This window comes from Eucalyptus grandis, chromosome 9 (genome assembly GCF_016545825.1).
Source record: "Eucalyptus grandis isolate ANBG69807.140 chromosome 9, ASM1654582v1, whole genome shotgun sequence".
NCBI lineage: Eukaryota > Viridiplantae > Streptophyta > Magnoliopsida > Myrtales > Myrtaceae > Eucalyptus > Eucalyptus grandis.
This window is the reverse complement of record NC_052620.1, coordinates 13,670,972-13,687,542: the sequence shown is the minus strand read 5'-3', so window position 1 is coordinate 13,687,542 and position 16,571 is coordinate 13,670,972. Positions and strand designations below refer to the sequence as shown.

The 16,571-nt window shown below is 38.8% G+C and overlaps 2 protein-coding genes across 2 annotated transcripts; both read right to left on the bottom strand.

Moving 5' to 3' along the window:
• Positions 1-42: 42 nt before the first annotated feature.
• On the bottom strand, positions 43-1,963 carry LOC120288405 (probable protein phosphatase 2C 27). The gene is made up of 4 exons (XM_039302368.1): positions 1,936-1,963; positions 1,685-1,878; positions 1,332-1,537; positions 43-935 (listed from the first exon to the last, which is right to left on the bottom strand). The coding sequence occupies exons 1-4, from the start codon at positions 1,961-1,963 to the stop codon at positions 386-388; spliced, it is 978 nt and encodes a 325-aa protein (XP_039158302.1). The 3' UTR covers positions 43-385.
• A 4,197-nt stretch (positions 1,964-6,160) lies between these two features.
• Positions 6,161-13,072, bottom strand: LOC104417871 (zinc transporter 5). Its single transcript, XM_039302687.1, is given in 13 exon segments — positions 6,161-6,567; positions 6,970-7,232; positions 8,190-8,320; positions 9,727-9,839; positions 9,962-10,020; positions 10,023-10,047; positions 10,189-10,241; positions 10,244-10,318; positions 10,521-10,599; positions 11,169-11,253; positions 11,854-11,939; positions 12,044-12,236; positions 12,853-13,072. Coding segments are annotated over 12 exon segments (1,062 nt in total). The 5' UTR covers positions 12,903-13,072; the 3' UTR covers positions 6,161-6,567; positions 6,970-7,119.
• Positions 13,073-16,571: the final 3,499 nt, after the last annotated feature.

The following is a 16,571-nucleotide window of genomic DNA, read 5'->3' as shown; positions in this document are numbered from 1 at the left end:
TTTGTCAGTATTTGCTATTTCAGCAGTGCTTAGGTAGTCTTGTTTGAACAAAGAAGACCTGTTACATATCCATTATAATCAGCGAAGGATCAAAGCAATCCAGATTTGGTATGAATATACTTGTTCACATAACACTAATTCAGTGCTAGGTTGAGAGAGAGAGAGAAATTAACCATTACTTGTACAGCAGATCTAAGATGAACAAAATCTTATGTTAAGATGTACTCAGCTAAATATGACTGGCAAACATTTGTTATTTTCCCCCGACATCAATGGCCCGCTACACAATGGCATGACGGCGAATGATGGCCCTTTTGTCCGTAAGACACAGTAAGGCTCCTTCCTCTTCTAAGTTATGAAGAATGAATTATGATTTTACTCCCAATCACGAATTATTGTCCATCGCATCCCGAATAAGACACATACCTTCGACGGATATGCTTCTCTTTAACTTCGGTGTCTCGAGCCGAGGTGGATCTGATGAAAAACATACAACTACTACTGTCAGATTGTCAAGCGTGTTCTGATTAAGTGCCAGTCGAACTAATTCCCTCGAGCACTTCTCAGGATCGTTGTGATTCATTAGCTCCTTCCTCACAATTGTAACAGCAGATTGGCTACTCATCACATCCCACAAGCCATCACAGGCAAGAATTAGGAATTCATCCTCTTCACAGAGCACCTTCTCCCGCAGCTCCGGCTCCGCAGTCAAAGGACAGGGTGAGCCTTCAGGGCGTTTCATGTGCCAGTCTCCAATGGCCCGTGCAACAGATATTTCACCATTTAGATAACCATCATAAACAGCACCACCCAGTTTCTCGATTCTGGGTCGCTCTGATGTAGAATCAGGCTTATGGTCTGTGGACAGTTCAATTGCCTTTCCACGCTTCCCCAATACCGCCCTAGAGTCCCCTGCATTAGCTATCAGCATTGTCCTGAAAAAAGAAAAGGAGCAGCACGTTTCAGGAGTTACTCCAATTATGAGCAAGCAGATAGAAAGAATGATCATTATTAAAATCTTTCAATGAAACAGTTTTACAGTAAAAGCTCGCTCAGGAACCTCAGATCAGTATAGACAGATACAGTTTGCCAGGCAAATCTTATTTTCTAAGTTCTTTAAGAACAATTGATCCACAGAATCATACAAAATTCACTGTAGAGGATGCTCAAATCCTACTAAAATAGTCTTATGAACTTCTAAGAGCAATTGCTCCCTGGTCAAAGCATAAATGCTTGAATCATCAACTGCTGGCAATGAAGTTACAAGAACCACTAATGCACCATGATTTTATTTAAAGTGAAACAGAATGGATAAAGTTCAACCCTTTCACCTTCCACGAATAAGGGCTGTCAAAACGGTGGTACCAGAGGTCTTGTCGAGAGAATCTGCTTTGGCAAATGCGCTATCAGCTTTCAAGAAAGCACTCTTCATAGCCTTCTTCGCACAGACCGGGAAATGGGTGTCCTCAACTATAAACCTCAGAATGTTCTTTTGGACAAATAAAGCTGCATCAGTGCCACCATGGCCATCAAACACCTGAAGTGATGGAGAAACAGTAGAATAAAACATCTGGTTGCATTCCATAAAATAAACCAACTGTTGACGTGATAGGCCAAACTAAACTGTTCATGAAACCAGTAATAACAAATCCTCATCCACAATCATAACAGTCAGATTACACACCCCATAGAAAGCTCCAGGACAAGAAGATTCTGCTGCTGCACCTAATTGTCCGAGAAGGTTGTCTATGCAGATGTACTCATCCTCCATATATTTCTTTTGCCCAATGTTAGAACAGCTTCCAGAGCGGAACACCGGTACAAAACGAGGATGTTCATCTGATGATGGCTTTACAGTAACTACTCCAGTCTCAATTCCTAATTAGGGAGAATAAACAAGATGATATCAGTTGCCAACCAAATTCTGCAGGCGACTAAGCAAAACAATCATATATAGGCACATTGTCAAAAAACCGGTAATTAAAGATGTTCATGAGCAGCAACAAAAAAGACGTTCTAACCAATTCAACAGCGGAAGACAACTGAGAGGAGCTCATGTGGTGTCTTGGGGGCCTTCCTATCCTCAGTTGATTCTGGTTCATCAGAACTTCCCCTTTTCATCATCTGTAGCCGCCAAATTCCCCTTTCCACAATTAGCTTCAAACGATGAAGGTGGACATGGGTGATTGCTCTCTGGAGCCATATTCTCCTCAAAACAAGAACTCACTCTCACGGATGAAAGGTTTTAAAACAAGTCTCTTTGTCTTAGGCAGACAAACAAACGGTGCAATTGCAATAGCAAAACCCCCAACCCAACTGGCTTGTACCAGGTCTATCTGCAATATCAGCCTCTTCCCAGCGACGAATCCTTGAACATGTGACGACAGACCTGGGCAAGAGTAAAGAATTCAGACACAAATACTTCCAACCCCAGAAAACCATTCAAACTTCTTCCCCAATGTAGAGAACCCGAAAATCAGACCGGAACCTAAAGTTCCCGAAAACTCATATCCCCACCAATCCAATGAAGCAAGAAGACCACACAACTCCAAACCCACAAGAACAAGAGTAGCTAAAACTCATATGCACAAATCACCAAACCACCAACCCTGAAAGAGTCGTTAGGAAACATACCCCTCCAAACTCAAAGCACATGAAACACGCATATGCTCCACTGTGAAAAAGATGATAAATTATGCAGGAAGAGACGGGGAAACAAGGAAAACGAGAAAACAAGAAAAGGCGCAAAATCCAGTAAGAAAGAAAATGATTGGTGGGCACCCGCGAATTATATGCTTGCCGTTGCTTTCTGGCAACCTGAACGCCCCGAATCCTACCCAAAATCTTTTGAACGATTCTGCCTTCGAAAGAAGCCTTTCGCTCCACAGAGGAGTGAATACGATTCCGGACCCAAGAAGACCCAAGCGAGAGCGCATACCTTAACTGAGCAAAAGTTGGAATCTTTCTTCTTCTGAGCGACGAGGAAAACAAGAATGCGTGCGCTGCGCGAGCGTTTGCGTGCTGGCGACCCCGAGGTCAACCCGGTTGCCCGGTGGTGGGGGCCTGCCGCCGGGGACGCGGAGGAACGCGGGAGCGACACGTGGCGGCGTTCTACTGGAGTCCTCGATTGCTTGTGGGTGGCGGAGGATGTCGGGAGAAAAGTCAACGATTGCGGCGCGGTTTATTCCAGGAATCTCTGCTCTCGGCTTTCATTTCAACGCCGACAAATGAAGGTGGCGGTTGGAATAGGACACCGGGGATACGAGGCGGCTACCGAGGTAACATGATTTTCAGCCTATTGAAATTTGAACCGAACCAATCACATTTTTTTTATTTTATGGAATTCATGTTTCATAATCATGATGTTCTGATTACTCCATTGTGCATGATGTTTATTTCATTTGTGAAAGGTACGAGAAAGTGATTTATATAACAATTACTATAATGACTATACCATCCGTTTTCAAGAACTTTAATTATGTATTGAAATAATTAAATTTTGATTGAGATGATGATAATACGACACGGGAAATGACATTGTAAAATTATTAATGGTACTGTAATTGTTGAGCTATAATGAAGGCATTTGGAAACATAGAAATACTTTTTTTTTTTGTGTGCTGATTCTTTAATGTGTATAATGATTACAATTGATTCAATGCCAATATATTGGAGTGCATGATTTATATTTATGCTTATAGTAGTTCTTAAGCAAAGTGAGATGAGATTTTCCAATAATTCTTAACTATTTTATTTGGTCACATGTTACTCATCTCATCTAACACTATTATGGTAGTTCGGTGCTCCATAAAGGGGGCTGAAACGTGGCTCATTTAGTGGTTGCCACCTCACTTCCCTCTGCTTCCATCCTTTGTACTTTTTCTTGGCCTTTTCATTTCGAAGAAATAATTATTTATTAATTAAAAATACTTTTATCTAATATCTGGACGCCACTCCACCTCACGCAATCTATGAAGAGTTATCCATTCGAAAAAAGTACATTGACTAAAATGAAAAAACATAAGAAATATCTAGATAGCACTGAAATGGTTGCCTTGCATGAAAATTTTCAAAATGACGCGTGAATGTACCATCTATTTTCCTTTTATCATTTGTATTGAAATATTAAATTAATACCAATAAGTTAATCAAATAAGTTGATATATACAGTATTAACCGAAAATCACTTATCCTATGATTTCAGATGTATAAACATATTTTTTCTGCATTGGTGTCATTTTATTCGAACAGATTTTACGAGGTGACATGTGAAAATTTATAAGATCATTTTTAAAATATACAAAAATAAATAAATAAGTTTCGTGATGACCCAACTACATGAAATGATAACTCCGTCCGTTGTAGCATCAAGATAGGAAAAGTAAACTGATTGTTGATCATATGTTTGGCTTCTGTTTACCATGTCGTCCAACTCGAAAACAATTTCTTTCACTTCCTTTACGTCATGTCATGTTACATTTTTTTTTTTTTTGCATGATTTGATATTAAATTATTTTATGATCCTTATTTAATTTATCTATCTCCAAATTTGTTATGTACTATATGTACTACAATATAAAAATATGTTGTTCTCCGGCGTATAGCACGGGCCATAAGTCTTGTTCAATCTTAACGATCGGATCTTCTATCGATGTATCCTTTTCCCAAAAATAGATAAGCTATTTTACAGCATCAAATACATTCTATTCATTTCAATTTGTCGACTTTTTTCTTTGAAAAAAGAAAGATTTGGGCCATCGGTGGTTTTTGCTGAGTCGGACTTGTAAAAGCCCTTATATCAAATTATTTAATAGAAAAGGTTGATATGTTGCTACAGAATGTGGGGCTAACAGATTTTGAAACGGGACAAAATCTATCTATTTTTTTACCTAAAAAAGTGAGAAGCTTTATTTGAAAAGAAAATTGACTCGATGCACTATGCTTGCGGGAGAAGTTTTGAGGACCTTTCAAAGAGCCGATCATATATTAAAATGCATTAGATGAATAATATTTATAGGTAGAAAATAACGAGAACATTTGGTGTTCCGTCATTAGTGGATACACAAATGATGTCATCCTCCCGAAGCATGTAGGATGCGTTTGATAATCCCAAAATGTTCCCTGACATGGTTAAGCTTTTACCTAAAAGTCGTTCGTACATATCCATGTGCTTCTAATGCCATTAAGCTTGCATGGGCCATAGGATGGTGCTGATTAGATCAGCCATAGCTCTACCCTCTCGTGACCAGGTGCATAGGGAAATTGCCGACAGTCATGTTAACCATTAGTTCCAGGCATTTTTTATCAGCTTGTCAAACATGGACCGTCGGATTCGACCATGGCAAACTCGAGCATGGCAAATTTGTCGTACGCTAGCTTGCAGTAGCATAGACTCGGCAGGTCTACATTCGAATTCTTTCGGAACAGATTGATTGCATGGTTTCCATAAAGGATTTAATTAAGTTGTCACCAAAATTTGCCCCAAACGAGTATGATTTGGAAACAGGACACCCAGCAAATCCAACACATTTACACCTTTGGTTCTAATTCTGGATGACTCCTTCACATCGTTGCTTTCTAAGCTTCTTAGCTCTTTTCTTCCGCTCGTTTTACAGTATTTCCTAATACCCAAATGTGGCCGTGCAAGCCCTTATAAGACAACGAGAGAAGTACTTTACTGGTCATTCTTCAAATGGTATTGATTTGAGATAAAAATTGAACTGGGTTCAAGTGAATCTCATGTGAATCTCATGTGCCACTTCAAATTTTTATTGGGCTCCTTCTTCCATTGGTTGCTACATACCATGTACAGATCACTTAATTAGTTCAATTAAGCCAACTACAACAAAACACCAAAAAGGAAAAAGAAACAATCGCCGGGTAATAAAGGAAGGACAATGCAAAAGGATTGCAGAAAGCTTGGGATAATTTTCATACATTGAACCTTATAAAATTGAGATTTACTATCTGATAGAAGTTTGTAGACAATATTCATTGTCCCTATAGAAAAATTGCGACATAAAGACGAGAGAACTGCTTATCATTTGATGTTTAAAAATATATTAATAAAAAGTACTACGACATTGTTACACCAGAGTAAAAGCAGACCTTGTAACACACAGATGTTGCTGTTCTTTTCCTTGGAAAATATGGACGGGAGTTTTACTTAATAAAGGTTCATACATTTTCATTCAAATGATCAGCACGTGCACACTTGTATAAATTGCCAAAGGCGAAGAATAAGGTCATCATTGACAAGGCGCAACCTACAAAGTAACTCCTTTTGATATAAATCTATACAGGCGTCATGTCTCAGATACTAAAAGTTAGGCTACCCCATGTGATGCAAAGCGGCAAAACAAAAATTGGCTCCTGTTAAGATTAAGTCTAGGTCAGAGTAATATGCCAGGAAGTTTCTTCTCATTACCGGGTAAAGAAGACAACTTATTCATCTTTGTCTTGCAAGGTCATATCACGAACCAACCATGACAACTGATGTGAGAAGTTAGCAGCTTATATCTTCCAACAGAATTTCAGGCCAGATGGAAAAAAAACTCGAGAATGGCACTGCATAAAGAATGGAACTGTCAGCAGAGAAAACAGCCAAGTTATTCAATGAAATAGAAACAATTACGGTGACCGTTAAAAAATTCTTAAATGAGAATGTCTGCATGACATTCTTGGGTAAAATATGTTCAAAAAGATAAGGAAGAGTTTTAGTTATAGAAAGATATAAGATGTGATCAGACCCTCAGCTTGATGCGTCTGAATTTGTTAGAATTTAGGACGGATACTTATTTGGAAATATGAAGTCAAATGGATGTTACTTCAAGGGCTTACAATGTCGATATGTGACCTTAATAGGATTGTTTCTCTTCAGTTGAACTTCATTCCAAAGGGGCAACCAATCTATGGCCTATGAAAATAATTTCTAAATAATTCAATATTAAACGCCACTAGAACTATTACCTCAATTACGCTCGCAGAGAAGGTATTGCGGATGTCACATCAACTGTCGATAGAGTCCCAACTTATATCAGAACACAGGAATCAATAAGACAAAGCTATGTGAGCAACTATGGGTTCATCCAACATTCATTCAAACCTCATAAAGAACTTTCAAGTTGGAAGTGGGGACATCTGTACTTGGTCCCCAAAAATGTCATCAGAAAGGCTTGATTTTTGGAGAGAATCTCCTCTAGGACGCTGTAAAGAAGTTGCTGCATGTATCCCTACAAAATTCATTATTCACATATCAGCTGTGGCCATAAAAGGTGCATAATGATGATGTTAAACCCATTTAGATGGAATACGCCAGGCAGAGTGTGGGAAGTAGTTTGCAAAGTAACAATGATGCCAAACGCTAGTTTGTTAACAAAAAGAAGCTTGTTTACATCTGTGTATATATAATCAATTGGGCACTCCCATTTCCCACCATCTTCTAATGGGCTTAAAGCTATATTACAAGCATAAAATACCTCCTCATTTCTACGAATGCAGAAAGAAGTTTAGAAACAGAAGAAAATAACTGGACATTTCTTCTTAGAAGAGCAGCTTTGACTAGTTGAAATCTCCAGGTATCCCATAAATGGAAACCCGGAATGTTAAACTTTCTTTAGATTGACAAGATGTTAGTTCACCACATCAAATAATCTAGTAAAAATACCAATGTTTGAAACCAACCTAGAGATCACAGCAAGCTATTATATCTCTCAAATGTATTTGACAACTAAAAACCAAGGAGCAAAAAATGCTTCTCCAATTCCATTACTTGATTAAACTTTCCCTCATAGTTAAGATGAATCAAAGATGGAAAATGCATAAGAAGAAAATTAACTAGATTTTTATTTTATTTTTGGGTAAAAAATAACCAGAATTTTAAAAAGCTTATAGCTCGCACAATCTTTTGACTGAAACTTTCTGCTTAATACACCAGATTTAACATATTATTTTTCTTAAGAAGATTGAGCCATGGTAAATTGCAACTTTATTGCTCATATACTGGCCTTGATGCCCATTAGTTTCTCATCTAGCATATGAATGAGCAGTGACCATTTAAGTTACACAAAAAACTTACCTTTTTCACATGTATTTCGTATTGGTTTGGCAGTACAAACTAAACATTGGTTCCTTTTAAGATGATATTTTTTGGTGTTGCTTCATTGTTAATCAAGAGTTTCCAAGCTTACCAAAGCCCAGTATTAAGGCACAAATTAGAAACCCCAGAAGAGAAAAGTCCACTTGGTAAACAATCTCCATGATTATGATACATCCACCAGCTACCATCAGATGACGTGGAGAAGAAAAAACCATGTGCAATCTGCAGGGAGACAAATTGTAAGAGTTGTCAACAAGGTAATCCACATTAACAAACATCAGATCTTCATATAACTCAAGAACTTGCCAGACAAACTACATCATCAGGGTTTGAACTCTAGGCATTTGGAGCCTAAAGAACCTCAGAAGAGACAATCATTGAGCAGACCATAAAAAGTCGCCTTAGTAAGTGCAAACGCAGATAGGTGAAAACATCAAAATGGTGAGAATATGACAAAATATCGTCTTGCAAGGCTTTTGCACTGGTGTAAGAGCCAGTCAGCTTGTACTTTACTGATCAACAATTTAAATGGTTGGAATAGTCGAACTCGCTGGTTGGTTAAATTGATTTCATAAGGTGGGTAACCTATATAAAGTAATTATACCATGGACACAAATTTTAGTCTTGCAAAGTAGTCAGTGTGCACCCTCCAATGTTTAAGGCTGTGCTTCAAGACTCTTCGGCACAGGTCAGCAGTTATCCCCAGAAGTGAAGCTTTATAATTTAAATTACTTGATACCACAGATCTAAACATTTCTTTGCACTGACTGCTAAGTAAGGGGCACTCGTTCCGAGAGGGCAGGAGCTTGGATCCTTGGCCTGCCATTGTTCTTTGATTTTGTCCGTACCAAGATGGAATATGAAAGAAAACCAAACAAGACCAGGTTCCTCCATCTAGAGTTGAACTCAAGGTTGATAAAATCTCATTCTGCTTAGAATCAATGGGGATGCTTGATGGATTGCATTGTAAGACTGAATAAGTTTCTAACAAGAAATCAACTAGAATTGTCATCAAAATTTACCAGCTATGATATTGTGTGAGATTAAAACTCCAAAAAGTCAAAAGAGAAAGAACAGAAGATATTCCATAACTAAAATACCAAATTATGCAAATTTCAATTTTGAATAAAGTAGATTAATACATAAACTGATTCAATAGGAATCCTATATAATCCTACATGTTTTTCCTTGTTTTAAAAATTGTCAGATCCTACTATGTGAATGGTGATTCTATTAAACAAGGCTGAATAGGTCTGTCTAGTTAGAAGAACATTGATAAGAGAACAATTACGTCACTTGAAAGTTGAAATGGCATTGCCCAATGTTGATACTCGTAAAGGTCAGCTCTATGCTACTAGACTCAAGAGCTTGATTACTTTATGCCGAAATGGCAGATTAAGGAGGGAATGTGGCCTAAAATAATGAGCAGATTTTCGTTTAAAGGGTAGAAGTCTGGTCATGAAAGGTTTTTTTATCTGCTATGAAGCGTGCTCTCCAAGAGTTTGTCTACCACCAAGTACAACTTTCCAGAGAGATACGATCATATTTTTGAAAGACAACCATTAATTCACATGCCATGAGAACCCACAGGATATTAATCTCAGATGACCAAATCCTTATTAAGGTACCTCTCCTCCGCAATATTGTCAATGTAAAATATCAAGATAATCCCAAAAGCAATGGTGCTTATAAAAGCCCATGTTGAAAATGGTAAATCCTTGCTATCAGCAGACTCTGATCCCTGAATGATCCATCAATAAAGGGAAGCCAGATGAGTATTTGTAAAACCTAAGCACGAGTATAAATAAATGAATGCTTCATGCAGCACCAGCATAACACCATATAACACACTAAAGAACTTACTATGATCATATCCCACATTGCCACAGGAAACAGAAAGCATGTCGCGGAAGCAACTGTTGTGCATGAAGTCTTCTTTTATATTGATTCTGACGTGTACAAGAACAAAAGGCACAATGCAGTTAGATTTTAAGTAGTTACTTGCTAGTTTCTTATTTGGGAAAATGCTTTTGTAAGATAGAATAATCCCAAATTACAGAAATAATTCCCGGACAAGTAAATGCCTAAACCTTGAGTGAGACACGTCGTGCAATCACTCTCCTCAATGCCGACAGGATTCCGCAAAGATTGGAAGTATCATTTCTTTCATACCCAGATTGTGTTCTGTCTGATCGCCAGTATCGGGACTTTCTCCAAACTGTATGTTAAAGTTAAGTCCACATTCATATGCCAGAAGTATTTATCACATTGAACGGGTGGACTAACAACAAAAAGGTAGACATGACAAATAAAGATCTGATAATTTCGGCAGAATAAGAGCAGAACTAATGCTTGTAAACTTTAAGACTATGAGTTTCCTGCTGTTAAAATATGAAATACTATTCCATTAGTTACAGGATATTTATTGGAAAATATGAGGCCATAGCCCATCCTTGCGACAACAGGTAGAAAGACGCCACCATTGCCATCAACCCGCCAACCTGTGGAGGAAGAAATATTCACTGATTGGAGGAAGAAAACATGAGTACAATATTGAGAGATCTTTTTTGTCACTATCAAATGGCCAACCTATAAAAGAATAGTGCAAGACGGTCATACTAACAAATTTATGACACCCAATTAGCTTAAAAATGAACTTCAGTGCATGCCAGATAGGTCTATCGGTCTATCCTGCTAGAGAGAATAATCTATTAACATTCATCCTTCTCCTTTTCTTGATGCAGTAAATCACTATTTGACCATCTTCTAGATTCACAATAATGAATAAAAAAGAAGGATAGGAACTATGACTGGTCAAATGCATAGGCATTCCAAGTAATTGTAGACATAATAGATATGCGCTGAGACTTCTCTAACATATATGGAATAAGACTGTGCATTGTTTGTTTTCACTATTGACTCGCTTATCACATGCTTCTATCACTTGACAACAATGGTGAAAACAAACAAAGCAGTTTTCCACTGGGCCAATGAATGGATGAAATCTCTCATATCATTGCGCTCTATTGGATCCTCTTAAAAAATCCAAGCATTCAAGGGAAAAGGGTACCTTTTTCCATACATGCTGTCTTTGTCCATAGAGTACAGCAGATAAGACCCCAAGAACAGCACCAGAATACTCCGCCATTAAAGCTCTATTTGAGTGAAAGAACAAAAGGTGAAGTTGATGAATAATTTCTGTGACAAAATTTAACATAAGATCTACACAGTTAAATATGTAAGAAAAAAGCAACAAAATAGAAAATTGAGACAAGCAACGTGATTGCAGAAGTTCCTAACATTTCCTTTAACCTATAAAAGATTTTCAAAATAAAGGACCCTTCTTTGGAAAATGGTTTCAACTTTTTCATTAACAACAATGGCAGCAGCATTAGAGACACGAAAGGCAAACTTGTCTATAGACAAAGACTTCATGAGTACTGAACTTTCAAGCAATATTAAACAGAGGAAATACTAAAAATGTTTTCTTATAAAGAAAGCGTCCTGAAATTGTCAATTTACATCAATAGCTGTTCATTTAATAATTTGTCAGATTAAATACAAGTTTCACAGATTGAGATCAAAACCAAAAATAAGTATCAATCCTTTCACATCTACCACTTCATCCAACTGTGGACTGACTGCAACAGTACTATTTATTGGCGATTCCCCTCCCCCCCGGCTCCCCAAAAAAAAAGGAGTAACAGTAAATTTTTTAAATGCGAATTACAAATTCATAGACTCTGGAAACCTACCTAAGCGGTCCACATAGTTTCAAGCCCTTTCCCCACAAAACAAAGTAGAAAGCCGTTATGGCACCATTTATCACCGAAGGTACGACCTGAAACCCAAAGATTAGATAAAACAGGTCACAAGAATGAAACAACAAAGGTTCACATTTTCTTTTGGCAAGAGTGGATGAGGAGGAAAGCCTCATTGCTTTACCTGAGTATTAGAGAGTGGTCTACCCTTCCAAGGCTTCTGCAGGAACAAAAACAGGATTGTTGCAGGGACCAGACAACAGAAGATGAAGAGCACAACTGATGCTCCCGTCTGAGTCAAGTAACGGTACATTGAGTAGACCGACCATATTCTCAAAAAGTTGCCCAATATATGAATTATCTGGAAGGGTGTGTGCCTACAGAAAGAATGCGACCGCTAGTCATTGGTCTTTGCCAGCTCTATCATACCATATATGTCAAGTAACTAATCCATGAGATGCCTATGCACTTTAGAAGCAAGCTTAGCTTACTCCTAAAAAGCCAACCACTGCACGAGCAATGTGTGCAGCAACATACCAATCAAACAGGAAGTGGTCATGCGCATCACTTATAATTATCAAAAACATAAGTACGCGGCCGTATGAATCGCACCCAAGAGACGGTTTAACCGAACAAAACAAGCACCGGCATTGCGAATTCACTACACGCAGCCGCACGAATCCCATCAATCTCGCCATTCGCTCGCTACCAATTCAAGTAGCCATCCCCATTTCCGCAATCTCAGCCCCGGCGGGACTCAAACCCAGAAATCAAAAGGTTGGAAAAAATTCAAAAAAAAAAAAAACAAAAAAAACAAAAAAACCATTCCTAATCGCTTTCAAACCTACATTTCAGCACAAGGGTTAACAATTCGTCGGCGACCTCGGAGACAGCAAACGGAGTCAACCCAAGACATCAAATTACTTCCCTCGGCAAACCAAACGAGCATTTTGCAGGATTCGTGCAGCGAAAAAGCATAAATTCGAGGCTTACCCGAACTGAGGCGATCCTCGATCTTCCGAGGTTTGCTTCGGCGACATCATGTTCGCGAGACGCCAATCGATTCAGCACAGATCACAAGGTGGTTGAACGAGCTCGATCGCGGACGAATTCGAGAGCCGAATGCGAGCTCCGACGCTTCAGCGCGTACCGAGCAAGAGCTTCGATTCCGTCTCCCGAACAGCAGCAGCGCTAAGCAAACGGTGCGACTCTGTTCCGCGAGAGAGAAGAGTCCGTCTGGTTTCTTTTTCTATTTAATTCTATTTTGGTCCCTAACTCTTATCAATTTATGATTGAGTCTACAAACTTTTAATTTATGTAATTAGATCCTTTAGTCATTAACCTACCGTGAAAATTACTGACGAGTTTTCTAGACACGTATCTTTAGTAAAATTTCTGCCTCCGGCATATAAAATGACAAATAAATCTATATTTTGTGTAAAAATATTTTATTCTTCAACTTGTCTTATACCATTGAACTATATTTGCATAGGTCTTTTCTTTAATTATTTTAAGTGTTTGTTAATAACCCATATTACTTTTAAATTATCCTAATTTATGAATACACTAATGGATTTTATTGTGTTGCGTGCATAGAAGAATTTACTTTACTATGTAAGTATGAAGCACAAAGTGCTTCTCTCAAGGGCATGTCTCTCTCTAACGCTCTTTTAATCTTGTCACATTTCATTGATTTAGGGCATGAAATAAGCTTCCGCTCTTATTTTGCTTTCGAGTGCTCGGTGCATCTAGAGTTAGAAGTTCTTAACATCTGGAGCATCCGTAATCCTTTCAGAATGAAATTCACTTTTACATGCCTCTGGTAATGCATGGCCCTTACCTGAAGCAACGACCTTCCTGTACGAAGAATTAGTATAATGCAATGATGCGAATAGTGTTCGGGCGATGGATGGTAAACTCGAAGAACGGTGGAATATATGTTCATGAGTTTCACAGAAATTAAACCCGCGCGAATTTTCATGCCGTCACAAGCGTGTGTAAACAACAAGAATTGCGGCGTGTTGGGTTCTACGGCCCTCTCATTCCCTGCTTTAGCGGTGCATTTCTTAGCAGAAAAGGAGGAAGATAGCGCATTTGTGGAATGATAAAGTCTCGTGTCAAATGGTGCCAGTTTTGAGGAGATCAATCAGGGGGAACGAAAGTGCTTCAGAAATGCGTGCTTAGGGTCTAGTTCGTACTTCCTGAATCGAGTTTCCATTTTCAAGATATTGTCAACTGTTCCCAGGTTCAGATCGTAGGCGACTGCCCCGGATGCAACCAGTGCACATCTTTCTACAGTTCTCATTATCACTGATGCAGGATGCAAATGGCAATTGGCCGAGACGTGAATTCTAGTCCACGAAGAGAAATTTCCCGCTGCCTTTGGTGGCCAACAGATGAAATTCCTGGTGAATTAAATTGAATATGAGATGAAGGATGGTTCGTAAAATTTCTGAAAATTGTTTTCTGGGGCAGCTACACAAATCAGATTATACTTCGCATCCACTCACATGAATGGTCCATATCTTAAACCGATGAGTTGCATATTTGATCCTGGTGTTTCGGTTTATCAACAAGTAGAAGTGATCTCACTTATTGCAAACGAGTAAATCCCCTTGTTGCACTCAACATCTGATTCGAGGGCTGATATCGTCTCTTTCCTTCTCCCCCCACTCCTGCATCAAAGTACTTATGGCATAGAGCTTGGAATGTGTCATTTCTTTTACACCTTTGGGCTTTTCCATTGTCAAAAACCCCGAAAGATTTTTCGATCTAGATGATCTATTGAATGTTATTGTGGACAATATTTACATTCTAATGTCTCTGGTTGCAGTACTCAGTCTAGATCCCACTTTTGCTCTGTTGTTTGTAGTTGTTTGCAATGGCCTGCAACCAGAAGCGACCTGTAGCTGCCATTGAAGCTGGTGTTTGGCGGGTGACATTCCCATTTAATTCACAACAGGACGAGATTTTGGTCCTCTTCTAGTCATATCCGTAGTGCTTTCACCAAATCAAGTGTAGAAGCATGAAATTAAGATGGCAGAAAATTGATGTGCATGCTATCTTGGACAGATTACCTACAAGGGATCATATCAGCGATTTAAATTCTACTTATTCCACTTGCTGTTTGCATTGTGGGGACTGGTTTGGAGGACTCTAGGGACTCTTTTGCTTTTTTTCAAAGTGCAGCTGCTTCTGTGGAGAATTATTCTTCGCTTGGTCTTCCCCTTTCTGGACAAGAAGTTTTTATGGATAGAGAGATGAAACCTTGCAATTTAGAGCTATTTAGAGCTCTGTCTAGATTTTATTTCCCCTTTGTATTATTAAGTCAAATGCAGGAGCTTCTCCCTGTGCTCTTCTAATGATTAATCTCGGTTCAGCTGCATATTTTCTAAGCAATATACATCAACTCTGCCATATCCCATGTGGATATATGCGTCAAGGTGTCAATGGCATCTGCACGAGCACATTAACGATCTAGAAAGTTTTCACCTTGTAGACAAGGTACATGTTCAAATTCTACGGAAAAAAGTGACAGCAGCTCGTAGTTATGGTAGTCATGTGATTTCCAAGTATAATTAATTACTAAGCTTTCAGCCTTTATCTGTCATTTAAGTTTACTGGAGGTGGTTCCATCATGGATTATCTGCTGCATTCATCGCAGTGATTAAGTTCAGCTGCTGAGGTTTATTCTGTGGTATTGCGCAGCCTAGGGAAGAGGGCTCTAGCATGTGTTATGTACTCGAATAAGATGAAGAGTTGATAGGCCTCTACATTATATCATTGTATATACAGAGTTGTGACAATATAAGCAGAAGCTATTGTTTCGATAGCATACAGAGGATTTTCAGTTTCTTTGCTCTGTCCTATGGTTATTTAGTCTTATGGAAGTTTGTTCGTAAAGTTTTCTTGTGTATGCAATACTGTGACTTAGTAAATGACACATGGATTAGAATTTACCTGCCTCTGTCAGACAAGTTGGATGAGGCGTTTGGGAAGTGGATGTCTTGGTCGCGCCACAAAATTCGAATGAATCTCTGGCTTTGGACAAAGATAGAGAGGTCCGTTGATGAGATTGTGCGAGGCATTTCATTTCGAATGAAGGAACACTAGTTCTTTTCCTTTTACCTTCTTTTTTCCTCCCCAAGTCAATATCAAGGAGCAGATCTTGATATAAGCCTAAGGAGCTCATTTTCTGTACACAAGACATGGAACTCAAATATTTTCTCTGAGCTTCTACCAGGACTCTTTGAAGCAAGTTTTTATCATTAATTTAGGGAATGACACTTCTGTTCGACCGGTTACCCGCCAAAGGAATAAATTCTCTCATGCTCACGTATTTGTGGAGATGTGCAGGAAGACGGCGAGTCCAAGGCCAAGGATCATCTGAAAAGTGGAAGAGCAGACTGCTGGCAATGAAGAAGACTCGACTGGCACAGAGTTTTCTAAGGAAACCCGGTTTTGATCATTTCCGGGATTACAAAGCTAATCCTGTGAAGACTAATGCAATGAGTAAGCGTGCCATATTCTCTACATCTTATGCTTAGTCAAACTCATTCAATCGAAGAGAAATTGGCAATTTACATGGCAGGATAACATTTCTTTGTCGTTTCTTAACATGTCGACGAGTGATGACATTTCTCATTGCAGGAGGTTACGCTTCGGGAAATTGATACGTTACCACACCATGACTGTCCTCCAGTTTCAAGGAA